The sequence below is a fragment of the Vulpes vulpes genome, chromosome 14 (assembly GCF_048418805.1).
Source record: "Vulpes vulpes isolate BD-2025 chromosome 14, VulVul3, whole genome shotgun sequence".
Lineage (NCBI taxonomy): Eukaryota > Metazoa > Chordata > Mammalia > Carnivora > Canidae > Vulpes > Vulpes vulpes.
In genome coordinates, this window is record NC_132793.1 from 80,712,078 (window position 1) to 80,727,480 (window position 15,403).

General features: G+C 36.6%; 1 protein-coding gene across 3 annotated transcripts in view; it reads left to right on the forward strand.

The window, feature by feature from the left end:
- The window catches only part of OCA2 (OCA2 melanosomal transmembrane protein), a 391,444-nt gene that overhangs the window by 247,585 nt on the left and 128,456 nt on the right, over positions 1–15,403 (forward strand). For all 3 annotated transcript variants that reach the window (XM_025982265.2, XM_072737021.1, XM_072737020.1), the window contains one exon: positions 15,004–15,063. In XM_025982265.2, coding sequence (XP_025838050.1) covers positions 15,004–15,063 — 60 coding nt within the window. The remainder of the gene's footprint in view (positions 1–15,003; positions 15,064–15,403) is intronic.

Genomic DNA, 15,403 nt, shown 5'->3' on the forward strand with positions numbered 1-15,403 from the left:
TTGTTTTGTTTTGTTTTGCTTTGTTTTTAAGATTTTATTTATTTATTCACGAGACACACACACACACACACACACACACACACAGAGGAAGAGACACAGGCAGAGGGAGAAGCAGGCTCCACATAGGGAGCCCAACGTAGGGCTTGATCCCGGGTCTCCAGGATCAGGCTGTGGGCTGAAGGCGGTGCTAAACCACTGAGCCACCCAGGCTGCCCTGAACTGGGTTTTTTATCCAGGATTTTTGTGTTCTCATTTGGGAGGGACCTGCACCACCATCTGCAGCTTCTCTTAGGGGACGGTTTACAGAGCACAACTATTCTGGTCCTGAAGCCAAGTCAACTTTAGCAAGGCCCCAGTCTCCTATGGGCAGGGGAAACATGTCCTAGTGTTCTATTCCATCCCCCTCTCCCCTCCCCCCGACCAACTCTGAAGTGCTGTTTAGTCTGGCAGTTGTGGCACTGACCTTGGCCTGAAGGCAGTGTCCAAGCTATCTTCATGCCTGGCTGACCTCCAGGTGAGTGTTTCTTCCACCCCCCTGCTTTCTGTGGGCATTCCTCTTCATTTCCTCCTCTTCCAAACCCTGGCCTTATATTCATCTGTACAAACAAGGTGCTGAGGCAGAGGCAGTAGGCTTTCTTTGCAGCATCAAGTGGGGCAGACTGGTGCTTCCTTAGCCTTCCTCTCCCTCTGATGATACAGCCAGTAGAGGGATTTACCACCACCTTAAGATGTAAAGCTTGGCAGTGTATGTTCTCATTCATTTGGGGAATATAAATAATAGTGAAAGGGAATATAAAGGAAGGGAGAAGAAATGTTGGGAAATATCAGGAAGGGAGACAGAACATAAAGACTCCTAACTCGGGGAAACGAACTAGGGGTGGTGGAAGGGGGGAGGAGGGCGGGTGTTGGAGGGGAATGGGTGACGGGCACTGAGGTGGACACTTGACGGGATGAGCACTGGGTGTTTTTCTGTATGTTGGTAAATTGAACACCAATAAAAATTAATTAAAAAAAAAAAAAAAGATGTAAAGCTTGGAACTAAGTTCCAGTGAACCTACAACAGGATCTTACCTTGAATTGTCCAAATCCTACAAGGCATTGGCTATTAGTTTTTGATGTTAGCAAGACATATGTGTGTCATAGACTTACCCATTGTACTCAAGTTTCTCCACCAAATAAATGATAGGATTTTAAAATTTTAATTACTTAGCTTTATTTTTATTTCCTTTCCTCTATAATAATTTCTGTATGTTATCAACCATGGATTTGCAAATGCAATTAAGTGTAACTAAAATTTGGCATTAGACATTATGATAGTTAAGTAACATAGATTGTGAACTTATGCTCCAATTATGATTCTAAACTATGGGATACTATTCCTGTGTGGACAGGGAACTATTTTTATATTATTTTAAGATTATTGCCATTATAATGATTTCAAAATGAGAAATGCAACTTTTAAAATCTCCTGAGATGATTACCTGATATTGGATATCTAGGTTTGCTTGTTCAATTTTTGTTTCATCATTTAATTACATGCAGTGGTACATGTTGTTCTCATGGTGGCATGCATGTGGCATGTTGAAATCCCAACCAAGCAAGATAAAACTTTTCCAATTGCCTCAACTACCTGCTACATTTGATTCTGAGAGGCATGTTTGCTAGGGCCTTATCTTCTAGACGTAGAACAAAAAGTTTGATTATGGAAATGGTTTTTTTTAGGTATTTAAAATAATAGTTTTTTTGAAAAAAATTCAAATTTCAGAATTTTAACTTTAATAAAAAGGGTACTGAGCAGCCTGGGTGACTCAGCGGTTTAGCGCCTCCTTCAGCCCAGGGCCTGATCCTGGAGACCCAGATCGAGTCCCATGTCAGGCACCCTGCATGGAGCCTGCTTCTCCCTCTGCCTGTGTCTCTGCCTCTCTCTCTGTGTGTCTCTCATGAATAAATAAATAAAATCTTTTTTTTTTTAAAGGTACCTCTCACACTTATTCAAGTTAGGAAATTTAGATTAAAAAGAAGAAAATGCCTATGCATTAAGCACCATTGAGAATCATAAATATTTTATTATATAGCCTATTTTCTATGTGTTTATTTCTTTTTTAGTATATGTGCTGCTGAAGCGAGCACATATGTGTTTATTTCTTAAAATTAAATTTTTTAAAAATTAGAATCATTTATGCATATGCATACATTTATAATAAAAAATTTTTCCACATTACAATTATACATATTCCCTAATAACCTGCTTCTAAACTTTTTCATGTAAATATATTGCTATATCATTTAAACACTGATGATGTTATGTCATATGGCTGTGCCATACTCAGCTTTCTCCTTTTAGGTGACATTTTGGATATTTTCTACTTTTTTCCCACCTGAACTTTTTTGACACTGGGTGATTCTTTTTGGCTTCTCTTGGTGCATAGGGTCTCAGCAAGAAAGAGATTATGTACTTGAAAGTCAAGGGTTTGGGGGAAGAATGGGTGTGTTAAAGTTCTGCACCAGATAAGAACAGAAGTCATGACTGCATGGCCCAAAGGGGTGAGGGGAGAACTGGGATTTGCAGCTCTGGAGAGGGCTGCCCAGCCATAGATTGTAGCAGGATGCTGTCTAATAGTTTGCAGCCTGGCCAGAAAGGAGCCAGGAGGTTAAATACCGTGACCCTGTTCCTTCCACCTGCCAAGTTCTGCCCTTGTGTTCCATGGCCAGATCCACATAAGACCAGAAGATAGGAGAGCTTGACTGAGGAGAAAATCACCTGCCCCAACACAAGAGTCGCATAATATCCCATCAGCTCCTATGCAGTGTAGGGTGATGTTGATTCAGTTATCCTCAAAATGTTAGCTACTCTAGTACTCTTTATATATGGCAATGGTGAATAAAGGGCAGAGACCAGGGAAGAAGCACTGAAATACCATAATACATACCCACTTTAGTACCAGCTTCTATAGTGGACATGAAGTCTGGATTGTTGATCAGTTTCCTTCTCTAACACCATATTTGCCTTACCCTGCCACCACTTCAGCTATGTGGATTTTATTCACTGTTGAAGGTGACCCAAACCTTCATTCCCATAGGACCGGAGTCCTTGGTGGTCATGCCTTCATTAGAGTACCCAGGTGTCCATACACTAGGACTAACAGAGTGCAAGGAAACACCTAGGTGAATGCCTCAACTTATGGACAGTTCTCCTTGCCCCTATGAGGGAACAGCAGCCCTGCTCCCTCTGATAATTAATTGGGACTGGTTGTCCTGGATAGCAGAGGGACTCCTCTTGTCTGCTTGATGGTTACAGCATATGCGGATCCCAGAAAGCCACAGGATGCTCTCAGCTTCCAACATAACAGGACTTTCACGGTCCCTGTTAGTTGCATTTCCTGAGCTCAAGATTGTAGAGACAGGGAACAAAAATTCATGAACTAGGTTGTTGGGTATAATAGGAAGAAGGTCCTCTCCCATCTCTACCCTTTGGTTCCTGCTCTCATGCTTTACGGTAAGTATGCAGGAGATAGTGACATATATACATTGTTCATTTATTTAAAGCATATACTGCATGGCATAGGAGGACACCCCATCTTTGAAGAGTTTTGGGTTGCAGCAGGTAGTGCAGCTGAACCTTCAGCAGACCACCATTCTGTTGAGTACAGTGCTTCTGGGTAGTGGAGCACATGTTAAGACCAGTGGATTCTGGTATGATGTACTTCCTTCACTGTAATAGGAATTCCTGTCAAGGGAACTGGGGAGGAAACTAAGGATTTAAAGTGAATTCTGTAAGTCAATAAATGGTGGGGTTGAAGCCTTGCAGGATAAGAAAGGATGTTCTTATCTGTATGTGTATATATATATATATATATATATATATATATATATATATGTATTTCTTTTCAAACAAATCACAAGAGCATTTTAAACAACAGAGATAAGATTCTTTACAGTTGTAGAGACCAGAAGTCTGAATTCAGTTTTGGCAGGAGGTTTCAGAGGAAGTCTAAACTCAGGGTGTTGGGGCAGCCTCAGTGGCTTAGCGGTTTAGCGCCGCCTTCAGCCCAGGGCGTGATCCTGGAGACCTAGGATTGAGTCCCATGTCGGGCTCCCTGCATGGAGCCTGCTTCTCCCTCTGCCTGTGTCTCTGCCTCTCTCTCTCTTTGTCTGTCATGAATAAATGAATAAAATCTTTTAAAAAAATAAACTCAGGGTGTTACTTCTGAGGCTTCATGGGAAAATCATATGATTTTTCTCCTTTAACTTATTAGTCTGTTTGGTTACATTGGTATATTTTCAAATATTAAACCAGTCTTGCATACTTGGAAGAAATCTCACTTTGTTATGGTATATAATTATAATGGTTTATATAATATGGTATATAATATATATAATAATATATATAATGTTTTTTCATATATTTGTAAGTTCAGTTTTTAACACTTTACTGGGATTTTTGTGTTTAAGTTCATGAGATACACTGGTATGTATTTATTTTTTATACTATCTTTGTATGATTTCAGCTTCATAAAATGAGTTGGAAAGTCTTTCTTATATTTTCTGGGAAAGATTGTATAGAATTGGTGTTACTTTCTCTTTAAATGTTTAGTAGAATTCTATGGTGAAACTATTTAAACCTGGAGATAGATAGGTACGTAGGTAGATGGATAGATAGATAGATAGATAGATGACAGATTTTTTTGTTCTTTCTTTTTTTCTTGATTTTAAATTATGAGGTTGATCTTTTTAAAGGTTAAAGAGATATTCAGATTATCTATTTTAACTAAGTTAAATTTTTGTATTTTGCGTTTCTTGAGGAATTGGTCCATTTCTTCTTAGTTATTGAATTTGTGGGTGTAAAGTTATTGATAGTGTTCTTTTTAAAAAATATTTTATTTATTTGAGAGAGAGAGAGAAGGAGAGTATGAGTTAAGGGGAGGGGCAAAAGGAGAGGATGAGAAGTAGGCTCCCCACTGAGCGTGGAGGCTAATGTGGAGCTCCATCCCAGGACCCTGAGATCATGACCTGAGCCAATGTCAGACACTTAACCAACTGAGCCACCTGGGTGCCCTGATAGTATTCTTTTACTATTTTTTTTAAATGACTACAGTATCTTCAGTGAAATTCTGTATTTCATTCATGATCTTGGTAATTTGTATGTCTCTATTTGTATATTGTCAGTTTTGTTATAAGTTTGTCAGTTTTTTTTTTATTCTTTCCAAAGAAAAACCTTCCCCCCAGCCATTGTTTTTATTGTGTTTGTATTTTAATTTTGTTGATTTTTGCTCTGATCTTTATTATTTCCTTTCTTTAGCTCCATTTTGGTGTCCTTTGCTCATTATTGCTGGGTTTTTGAAGTAGGAATTTAGATTACTGATTTGAAAGTTTTCCTCTTGTCTAATGTCACATTTAGTGCTATGAAATTCCCCCTCAGTTCTGCTTCAGTTGCATCCTATGTATTTTGATATGTTGTATTTTTATTACCATTCAGCTCTATGTATTTTAAATTTTACTTTGAGGCTTCTTCCTTGACTCATGTATTATTTAGAAGTATGTTGTTTAGTTTTCATATGTTTTAGAGATTTTTCTCTTGTCTTCCTGTTACTGATTTATTTTATTCCATTATTGTGGTTGGAGAATATAGTCTGTATGATTTCCATTCTTTAACATTTGTTGAGATTTGTTTTATGACTCAGAATATGGTCTCTTGGCAAATCTACAAGGATTTGAAAACAAAGTGTATTTTGTTGTTGGCTGGAATGTTCTATATATGTGAATAAAATGTTTTTGGTCCAGGGTTGTTTAGTTTTTCTGTATCTTCAATGATTTTTATATCTAGTAGTTCTATTAGATGCTGAAGGGGATTGTTGAAGTCCCCAACTATAAGCATGGATTTGTCTATTTTTTCTTTTAGCTCTATTGTTGTTTTTTTTTTTTTGCTGTTTTATTATTCCTTGTGTATACATTTAGAATTGTTATGTCTTTCCATTGAAGTAATACATTTATCATTATTTAATGACCTTCCTGGTCTCTACTAATTTTCTTTGTTCTTGTCTAGCTGAAATTAATATAACCACTTAATTTTTGTGTGGTGATATTTTTTCCTGTCATTCTACTTTCAGTCTTCCCATATTATTGACTTAGAAATGATTTTTTTGCAAATAGCATGTAGTTGGGTTAGTTTAAAATTTACTTAAAGTAGAACTTATATCTGGCACTTAAATTATTTATTTTCTGTTTATTTCTTCTGTTTCTAGTTTTTGTTTCTCTTCCTTTGACTTTCTTGAACTTTTTGGGGTTATAGCTTGATTGATTTATTTTTAGAATATTTGAGTATTCTCTTTGTATAATTTTTGTAGTGGTGGCTCTGAGAGTTACAATATATATTTTTGACTTAGTAGAGCTTAGTGAAGTGTGACAATCTCATTTCTATTGATATTTCTTTAACCTACTCTGTGTTTGACTATCATTATCTTGAGTATCAGATGATATTATAAATTTTGTTTTAGTTATAAAATATGATTTATAAGACCCATGAAAAAAAACTAGCCTGTTGTATGCACATGTTTCTACTCTATTGTTCCTTTTTCTGATACCTCAGAATTCTCTTTATAATTTCTTTTGTGCTTGAAGAACTTCTTTTAAGCAATATTTAAGGGTAAGTCTGCTAGTAAATTCTTTTAGTTTTCCTTCATTTAAGAGTATCCTTTATTTCCTTTTAATTCTTGAAGGATCGTTTCACTGGATATAGAATGTATAGTTGACAGTTCTTTTCTTTAATCTCTCAAAATATTATGTATCATTTCTTCCTGGCCCTCATGGTTTCAGATAAGAAGTTTTCTGCCATTCAAATTGATGCTCCCTTATAGGTAATACATAATTGTCTGGATGGTCTCTCTCTCTCTCTCTCTCTCTCTCTCTCTCTCTATATATATATATATATATATATATATATATATATATTTGGTCTAGTTTTCATAAGTTTATGGTGTGTCTTGATGTGGATCTCTTTGGGTTCATCCTGTTACCATGTTCCTGGGGTTTGCTCAGGTTTTTGAATCTACAGATTTGTAGATTTGTCTTTTGGGTACAGGCATGTGTCTTTGCCAAATTTGGTGGATATTTCTGCTTTTATTTCATAAAATACTTTCTCAACCCTATCCTCATTCTTACCTTGGACTCCAATGACATGGATACTAGATTTTTAAATTTTATAATCCCACAGTTCTGAGGCTCTATCACTTTTTTTCCAATTTGTTTTCTCTCTATTGTTCAGATTGGGTGAATTCTATTGATCTATCTTCAAATTCACTGATTCTTTCCCCTGTCATCTCTACTCTACATTGAGTCCATACTATGAGGTTTTTTGTTAAAGATTTCTTTTAAAAATTACTTATTTATTGAGAGACACAGAGAGAGGCAGAGACATAGGCAGAGGGAGAAGCAGGCCTGATGCAGGACTTGATCCCAGGATCCTGGGATCACAACCAGAGCCAAAGGCAGACACAACCACTGAGCCACTCAGGTGCTCCAAAGATTCCTGTTACTGTATTTTTTAGTTCTATAATTTCCATGTGGTCCTTTAAAAAAATAAGCTCTGTTTCTCCACTTTGGTTTTCTTTTTTTTTTAAATTTTTTTTCAAGAGAATTCATAATTAAATATTGGGACATTTTAAGATGGGTTCTTTAAAACCTGTTTAGGTAACCCAGCATTTGATTTATCTCAATGTTGGTGTCAATTTGATTGTACTTTGTCATTCAAGCTGTTTATTATTGTTTTGTTTTGTTTTGGTTTGGTTTCTAATATGAGAGGTGACTCTTGGTTGTATCCTGAATATTTTATCCATTATTTTAGGGGAGTCTGAGTCATACCAAAATCTTTTATTTTAGCAGGCAGTTATGCTTTAAGTTTAGCCTTCAGGTTCTGGCCTATGGTCTATGGTTCCCATGAATTCAATTTTCAAAGAGGGGGTGGAAGGGATTTTCCCAGGTTGGGCTGCCTGGGTTTCTCTGTTGGGAAGGGGGAGTCTCAGGTCTATAGGAATGAAGAGGCCTCCTGAGTGGGTGTTTGTTATAGTGGGATCCGCTTTCCTGTGGGGACCTCAGAACATTTTTTGGGCCATGCACTGTGATAGGATACCTCTACCAGTGTCCCACAGCTGCTCTAGGTATCTCTTTGGCAGAGAAGGGGTTTCAGGCCTGGTGTTCAAAGGACTGAGATCCCAGTTTTGTGTTGTAGTGGCACCTTCTGTAGGATCTACATGCCTACGAGGTACTTCTCATCAGGGATGGACAGCTTTCCTGGCCACCTTTGTTGGCAGTGCTTGATAGTGTTTGTTAGGGGATCCCATTCTACCTGGAAGAGGAACAAGCCCACATGGCTGCTTTCTCTTGCTGTGTTTGTGGGGAGGGAGGGTCAGAAAAATGTTGGTTCTTGGTGATGGATGATGATAATGATTCTTCCTGTTCTGAGGTACCAAACCAGTTTGCTTTCATATCAGCACCTTTAAGAGTTCTCCTTTACTTGTCTCTTGATTTATTTCCAGGGTTTATAGTTGTGCTTAGCAGATATGAGGAAGTGGAAGGGGGTCTGTACCATTCTGTTTGGACAGAAGTCTCCTGAAATTGCTCATTCATTTATTTTTAATCTCTGTCATTTTGTTTTTAGTTGGTTTCCAGTAAAGAACATATATTTGTTTGTATATAATTTTAAACTGCTCGCTGTTATGTCCTATATTTGATATATTGTTTTATTTCCTTGGTATTTCCTTTTCCGATCTATTGATGAAGTATATTGTTAAAACGCGTTTTTATCTATTTTCTCATGTATTTTGAAGCTATCGATATTTGTCTTCTCTTAATTATTGGCTTAAACATTAAAATACATAGCTAAGCCTATCTATTATCATAAGAATAAAATAAGAATTGGTTATTTTAGGGATTTGAGAGACATTAAGTAGATTTATTGACTTTTCAGGTGGTAAACTTTGGTTTGAGAATCTTGGAGATACTGCTTCCATTTTTGCCCTGTGATATTGAAGAGTTAGCTTTTAAATGCTTCTTAGATTTTTCTGGAAAACCTTTTGAACAGTAGATGTCCTTCTATACTGCTGCAAGTACCATTCATTTTCTTAGAATTTTGACAACAGTGACATTTGGGGTTTTCATAGCAGTGTGTTGTCCTTGTTGCACTTGAACTGAAATCCAAAGCCTCAACCATAGCTTATTAAACATGAATGATCTGGCTGCAGCTGCTACTCACACATCATTTTCCATCATGCATTCATTTGTTTACTGAATCCAGGACCCAATGGCCTCCTTATTAGGTGAAAGTGTATTTGTACTTGTCAGTTCTACCTGGGTGCTCCTCCTAAGCATGCTGCCAGCTGCTTAACAATGCCTGGCACATAATAGGCACTCAACAAATATTTGTCAAACAAATAAAGGGATGAATGGGACTGAGCAATGTGGACTATTGCTTTATGAGGAATTTACATTTATAAAATACTTATGTTTATAAATGAAACTTTGTGAGTATAATAGTCATTCACAATTGTCACAGGTGCTGTGTGGAGAGTGGCTCTTGGCTGGATTCATCTAAGAAGGTTTCTTATGGGGATATTTTCATCAGAATCTTAAACCAAGAAGGAAGAGGAAAAAATTGTAATCTTTAGGCAGTATTAGGAAGCTTTGGGGATTTCTTGGTTCCTAAGCAATGAGTTATCCTTTTAAAGCATATTCAAGCTTTGGGTCCATTTCCTTCCTTGGGTGTCCAGGATGTTTGGAAAGTCTTCCTGTGCATCTAAATTTTTGGTGTTTGGAAAGTCTTCCTGTGCATCTAAATTTTTTGGTGTCATTGGAACATCTTTAGCTATGCCAAAAGTCTGTCACTGAAAATAATGATAGCCCTAATAATAAGTGGGATAAGAGCTCTAATTTATAGATTTCATGTAATAATTTCATGTTAATAACTCATGCCAAATTCCAAAGCAAGCTCCACTGCAACATTCCAAGTTCTCTTTGCTATGCATCATTTTCTTGTATATAAGTTACTTTTTGGCATGTTACCTTTACTCATAAGCCCTGAGGTTTATAATATAAAAGTCACATGTTTCTTATATCCTCAACTGTCTTAAGAAATGTTAAGATCAAATGAGAAATAATATAATGTGAATTAGTGAAAGAGTGTTCATTCACTGGAAAAATTAATTTTGAGGAGTGCTGGCAGAGATCACTGCTGCCTATACCTGAGGAGCAGAGATTGACCACCAACATATTCAGATTTACAAATTCAGAAATACCAATGGTTTATTCTTCTTGCCTTTGGGGAAAAAATAACAAATATTGAAACACTCCCTTAAAAAATAAAACTAAGCAAATGAAAACACAGGAAAACAGCACTATTACTACCAAAAATACTTAATAGAATTTTAAAATTTAATCTTATTCCTTTTGTTTAGTGTTTTTTCAATAAGAATTCAAGTCTCTTCTAATATATTTCTTCTGTGGAATATAAAAAAAGATTGAAGTTGTTTTTAAATTATAAATACCTTCAATAGACCTCTGATTCCAGTGTGAGAGAACAACATAAGAAGTTTATTTTTAGAGAATGAGTGGTTGTCTAGCTTTTCTGCCAGGCACCGAACACGAGGGTCATTTACAAACAAGATTATTAGTGAGTTCACTGGGAAGATACATGCATAATTCTGTGGAAAAATAGACACACAGGTATTTTCATTTTTGGATGTTTGCAGCAAAAAGGATTTACAATGAGCTCTTTATCAATTTCAATAATCTGTTTCTAACCTAATTGTGACATTCTCTAAAACATAGTGCTGTAATTTAAGTTCAGTTAAAATAACACCAATTATAATGTATTCCAAATGTTTATGAACATAGCTATCTCTCAGCTGTTACAGTGTCAAAACTTTCCGTATATTTTAGAGTTTTTAAAATCAGGATGTGTGTGTGTGTTTGTGTGTATGTGTGTGTGTTTGATCAGGTCAGATTTTGATGGAGATTATTTTAAAATAAGATAAGGTATCATGAAAAAGGAAAAAACAGCAGGGAAAGGTAGATAAGTGGGTATTTGATGAACACCAAAGAGCACATGACTTTTTTTTCTTTTTCTTTTTTTAATTGAAATTCGATTTGCCAACATATAGTATAACACCCAGTGCTTGTCCTGTCAAGTGCTCCCCTCAGTGCCCAGCACCCAGTCACCCCGTCCCCCTGCCCACCTCCCCTTCCGCAATGCTTCATTTTGTTTCCCAGAGTTAGTAGTCTTTCATGGGTTGTCACACTTTCTGATTTTTCCCACTCAGTTCCCCTCCTTTCCCCTATAATCCCTTTCACTATTTTTTATATTCCTTGTATGAGTGAAACCATATAATGTTTGTCCTTCTCTGATTGATTTACTTCACTCAGCATAATACCCTCCAGTCCCATCCACGAAGCAAATGGTGGGTATCCATCGTTTCTAATGGCTGAGTAATATTCCATTGTATATAGACACCGCATCTTTATCCATTCATCGAATGACATTGAGGCTCCTTCCACAGTTTGGCTATTGTGGACATTGCTGCTATAAACATTGCGGTGCAGGTGTCTTGATCTTTCACTGCATCTGTATCTTTGGGGTAAATCCCCAGCAGTGCAATTGCTGAATCATAGAGTAGTTCTATTTTTTAACTCTTTGAGGAACCTCCGCACAGTTTTCCAGAGGGGCTGCACCACTTCATATTCCCACCAGCAGTGCAAGAGGGTTCCCCTTTCTCCACATCCTCTCCAACATTTGTTATTTCCTGTCTTGTTAATTTTCACTGTTCTCACTAGTGTGAGGTGGTATCTCATTGTGGTTTTGATTTGTATTTTCCTGATGGCAAGTGATGCGGAGCATTTTCTCAAAGCACATGACTTTCTGTATGACCTCTTGAATACTGATGTACTTGTACTTCCACCTTGGTACAACTGATGGTCATGGGACTTTTAAGCATTTCCTTCAAATCTTATAGGATTCAGTTTGACTTGCATCCTTCTCTCTTTATCCAGAGTTGCTGTGTGACTCACGTTGACCTCTGTTACCCTGCAGAGGGCTCTAGCTATGCCCCTGCCTATGTCCCTGGATGGTGATTATGGGTGCACAGATCAATTGCAGAGAATTTGGCAGAGGAGAAATAGCATATTTAATCTATTTTTAAATCTAGAAGTTAGCTGAAGGAAGAGTATTTTAACTGAGTTACATACATAATACGAAAGAATATTGAATTCTAGTTCTTTTTTGGGGGTATAAACCTATTAACGTTTATTCCTCTCTCTGATTACAACTGAAATTCAGGACAAAATACAAAAACTAAGTATACATGGACTCTGAAAAATAAACAAAACCAAGTAGATTGTGGAAAGGAGTTAATACTCTTGGAGAAGTGACCGTCTTGGTTTTTTTTTTTTTTTTTTTTTTTTGTCTGATTTCCCTCCAGGACAGGTAGGCCTCATCATGGCATGGCATGGTGGCATAAATGCCTAGCACTCACATAGTATCCTCACCTTTGCACCCAGAGGAGCAGGGAAAGTAGCACCTGTGGGCTGGAGAATGAGGGAATTTCAAAAGAAAGAGCCAGGGAATCCCACACCTGAATTGCATGCATGAGCATGTACAATTATGAATGATGCATGTGTGGTACAGTCCCAGACCAGCCTAGTGAAGGCCTAGAGAACTATCTGAGATTAGAACCATTCATACAAGTCTCAAATTCCTGTATGCTGGACAGGCACAAACCAACATAGCAAGTTTAAAGAATTCAACAGAAACTTGAACCATCTGCACAAGTTTCCAAGTGCTGTGAAATCAGCATATGTGAGACCGAACGAAACTACCATGGGAAATATGAATTTGAAACACTACCTATGGATGGTAAGACGGAAATTGTGATCTGAACTTAACTTCTAACTGAAAAGGAGAAGAAAAGATTATCTCCAGAAGATTATAACAGGACCCAGAGTCTCCATATCTTAACATTGACAGTGTCCAGGAGATGATATCAAAGAACTCAACATACAAGAAAGAGGAGAATGTAAACAATTCTCAAGGGGGAAAAAAAAAAACGATAAATAGATCTTAATCCCAACATGATCCAGATATTGAAATGACCAAAGAATCTAAAGTAACTGTTATAACATTTAAATGAAGTAAAGAAAAATAAATTTGAAATGAGTGAACATAGGAATCTTTAGGAGAGAAACAAATTATAAAACAGAAGCAAATGCAAAGGTCAGAACTTAAAAACATAACACTTTCATTAAAAAAACTTTATGGGTTGAATAGCAGAATGAATATGACAAAGGAAAAGGTCAGTGAATTGAAAATAGAACAATATATATCATCCAGTATGAAAGGTTTGGTAGAGTTAAGTGTTACATATTTATTTCATTTCCATATTATAAAGGAGTTCTTATTATATACTTCTATTTTAACTTTCATTTTTCAATGAAGAGATCAGATGCTTCAAACTGAGTTATTAGATAGAGTGTTCAAGTATTTTCAATATTTTCCTTCATGTTGTCTTACACTGCATACCATATGCATTGATATTTGGGATAATTATATGACACTAAATATATAAATAGATAGTTTATAAGGACATATCAAGGTGTGGACATGATACTGTGTATGTGTATGTCTGTATATGTACGTGTATGTATATACACATATATAATCATCTTTATTTGATATCTAGCAGGAAGTTTTAATCTGGTTTAGACCTGGCTTTTCTTTGAATCAATATATGAATCAATATTTCATTATAAAATGAAATAAAATAGTGACTACATTTATGTTTTGCAAATTAAAAATTTTATTTATTCATGGAATATTGTAAATTCAAAATGTGATTCTTATCAGGAGGTCGGGGCTGATTTTGTGGCATCATTGGCACTGCCTGGAGACATTTTCGGTTGTCACACTGGGGAGTAGAAGCCAGGGATGGTAAACTTCCCACAATGTATAGGACAGCCCCCACAATGAAGAATGATTCAGTCCCTAATGTCAACAATGCTGACTAGATTTGTGAACAGATGTATCTAAATAGACTTGTCCTTATGATTTTGTTGATATAATAGTAAACCTGGTTGCAAATTGTGATTAAAAAATTTGCATTCCACAGCCTTTAAACAAAGACTAACAAACAGCTGTACATGTGGATGGAGAAGTTGTAAACTTGTATTTAAACATGGTAAAGCTGATGTTTTCGATATTTATAGTCAGTCAGCATGGTGACATCACAGTGAAAAGGCCATATTTGAGAGGTGCAAGACACCTGAGTCACATGCATGTCTGGTTCCCTATTGGTACTTACTGTCCAGGATGCAGTGGGCAACAATTGATGCCTTCCCTCGCTGCGCCAGGGTGGCAGCCTGAGCGTAACAGCTCTTGCATTTACATCTCCTTCATCCAGTCTTCTTTCCTACCTTTTTATAGACATAATTTTTTCAATTACTGAGAAAAGTAATTTTTTTCTAGTACTGAGAAAAGAGTCACATGCTTCAGTTAAATAGACCTTTTCTTTTTTTCTTTGACAGTCATAAAAACCATACATTTTCTTTGATTTTTCTAAAACTCTGTGATGTTGAACTTCAAAAAAGAAATTTGAAATGCAAGTTATTTGAAAGATCTTCTATATGGAGTGACATTTCACTATATACAGTTGAACAGTGCTCCTATACACTGACCCTAAAGAGATGGCATTCCATTCAAATTTAAATTTAATGTGGACAGTAACACAAATCAATGAGAAATTCCTGCCTGTGGTATTGTGCTTCTCAGTGAATCTTCATTGTACCTATCTGATAGTAAATTATTTATAGACGGTATATTTGAGTCTGATCCTTTATAAGACATGAGAGCCTGGACCTGCTTTATGTTCACTTATTTTCATTTTATAGACCTGTTTTTTGAAAAAAAAAAAAAAGCATATATTCTCAGTTTTAAACTGATTCTCATCATATATCCATTTCTTCTAGGCACTGGCACATCTCCACTTAATAGAATATGTCGGAGAACAGACTGCTTTGCTGATAAAGGTACATTAAATACTGCAACAGAATGTGCTTCAGCCACTGTTACTTTGATTTTGTAAAAAAAAAAAAATCTGGTAAGAATAAGTCACAAATTATTTAAAAATTACAGCATGGAAACTTTTTTATCCTGTGTAGCCTAGAGATGAAGTGAGACTTTTTCCAAAGAATATACAATTGTAGATGCCTACAATTTTACTATTAGCCTTTAGGAGAGTGGTAGACACCAGTGTTAGTAAATGAATGCACAGCCCCAGAGGGCTCTGCTGGGAGATCAGGTCCATGTAACCAGTATGTGCTGCCAGCAAGAATGGGACCATCTGGCTCCCCCCCCCCCCCCCCCCCC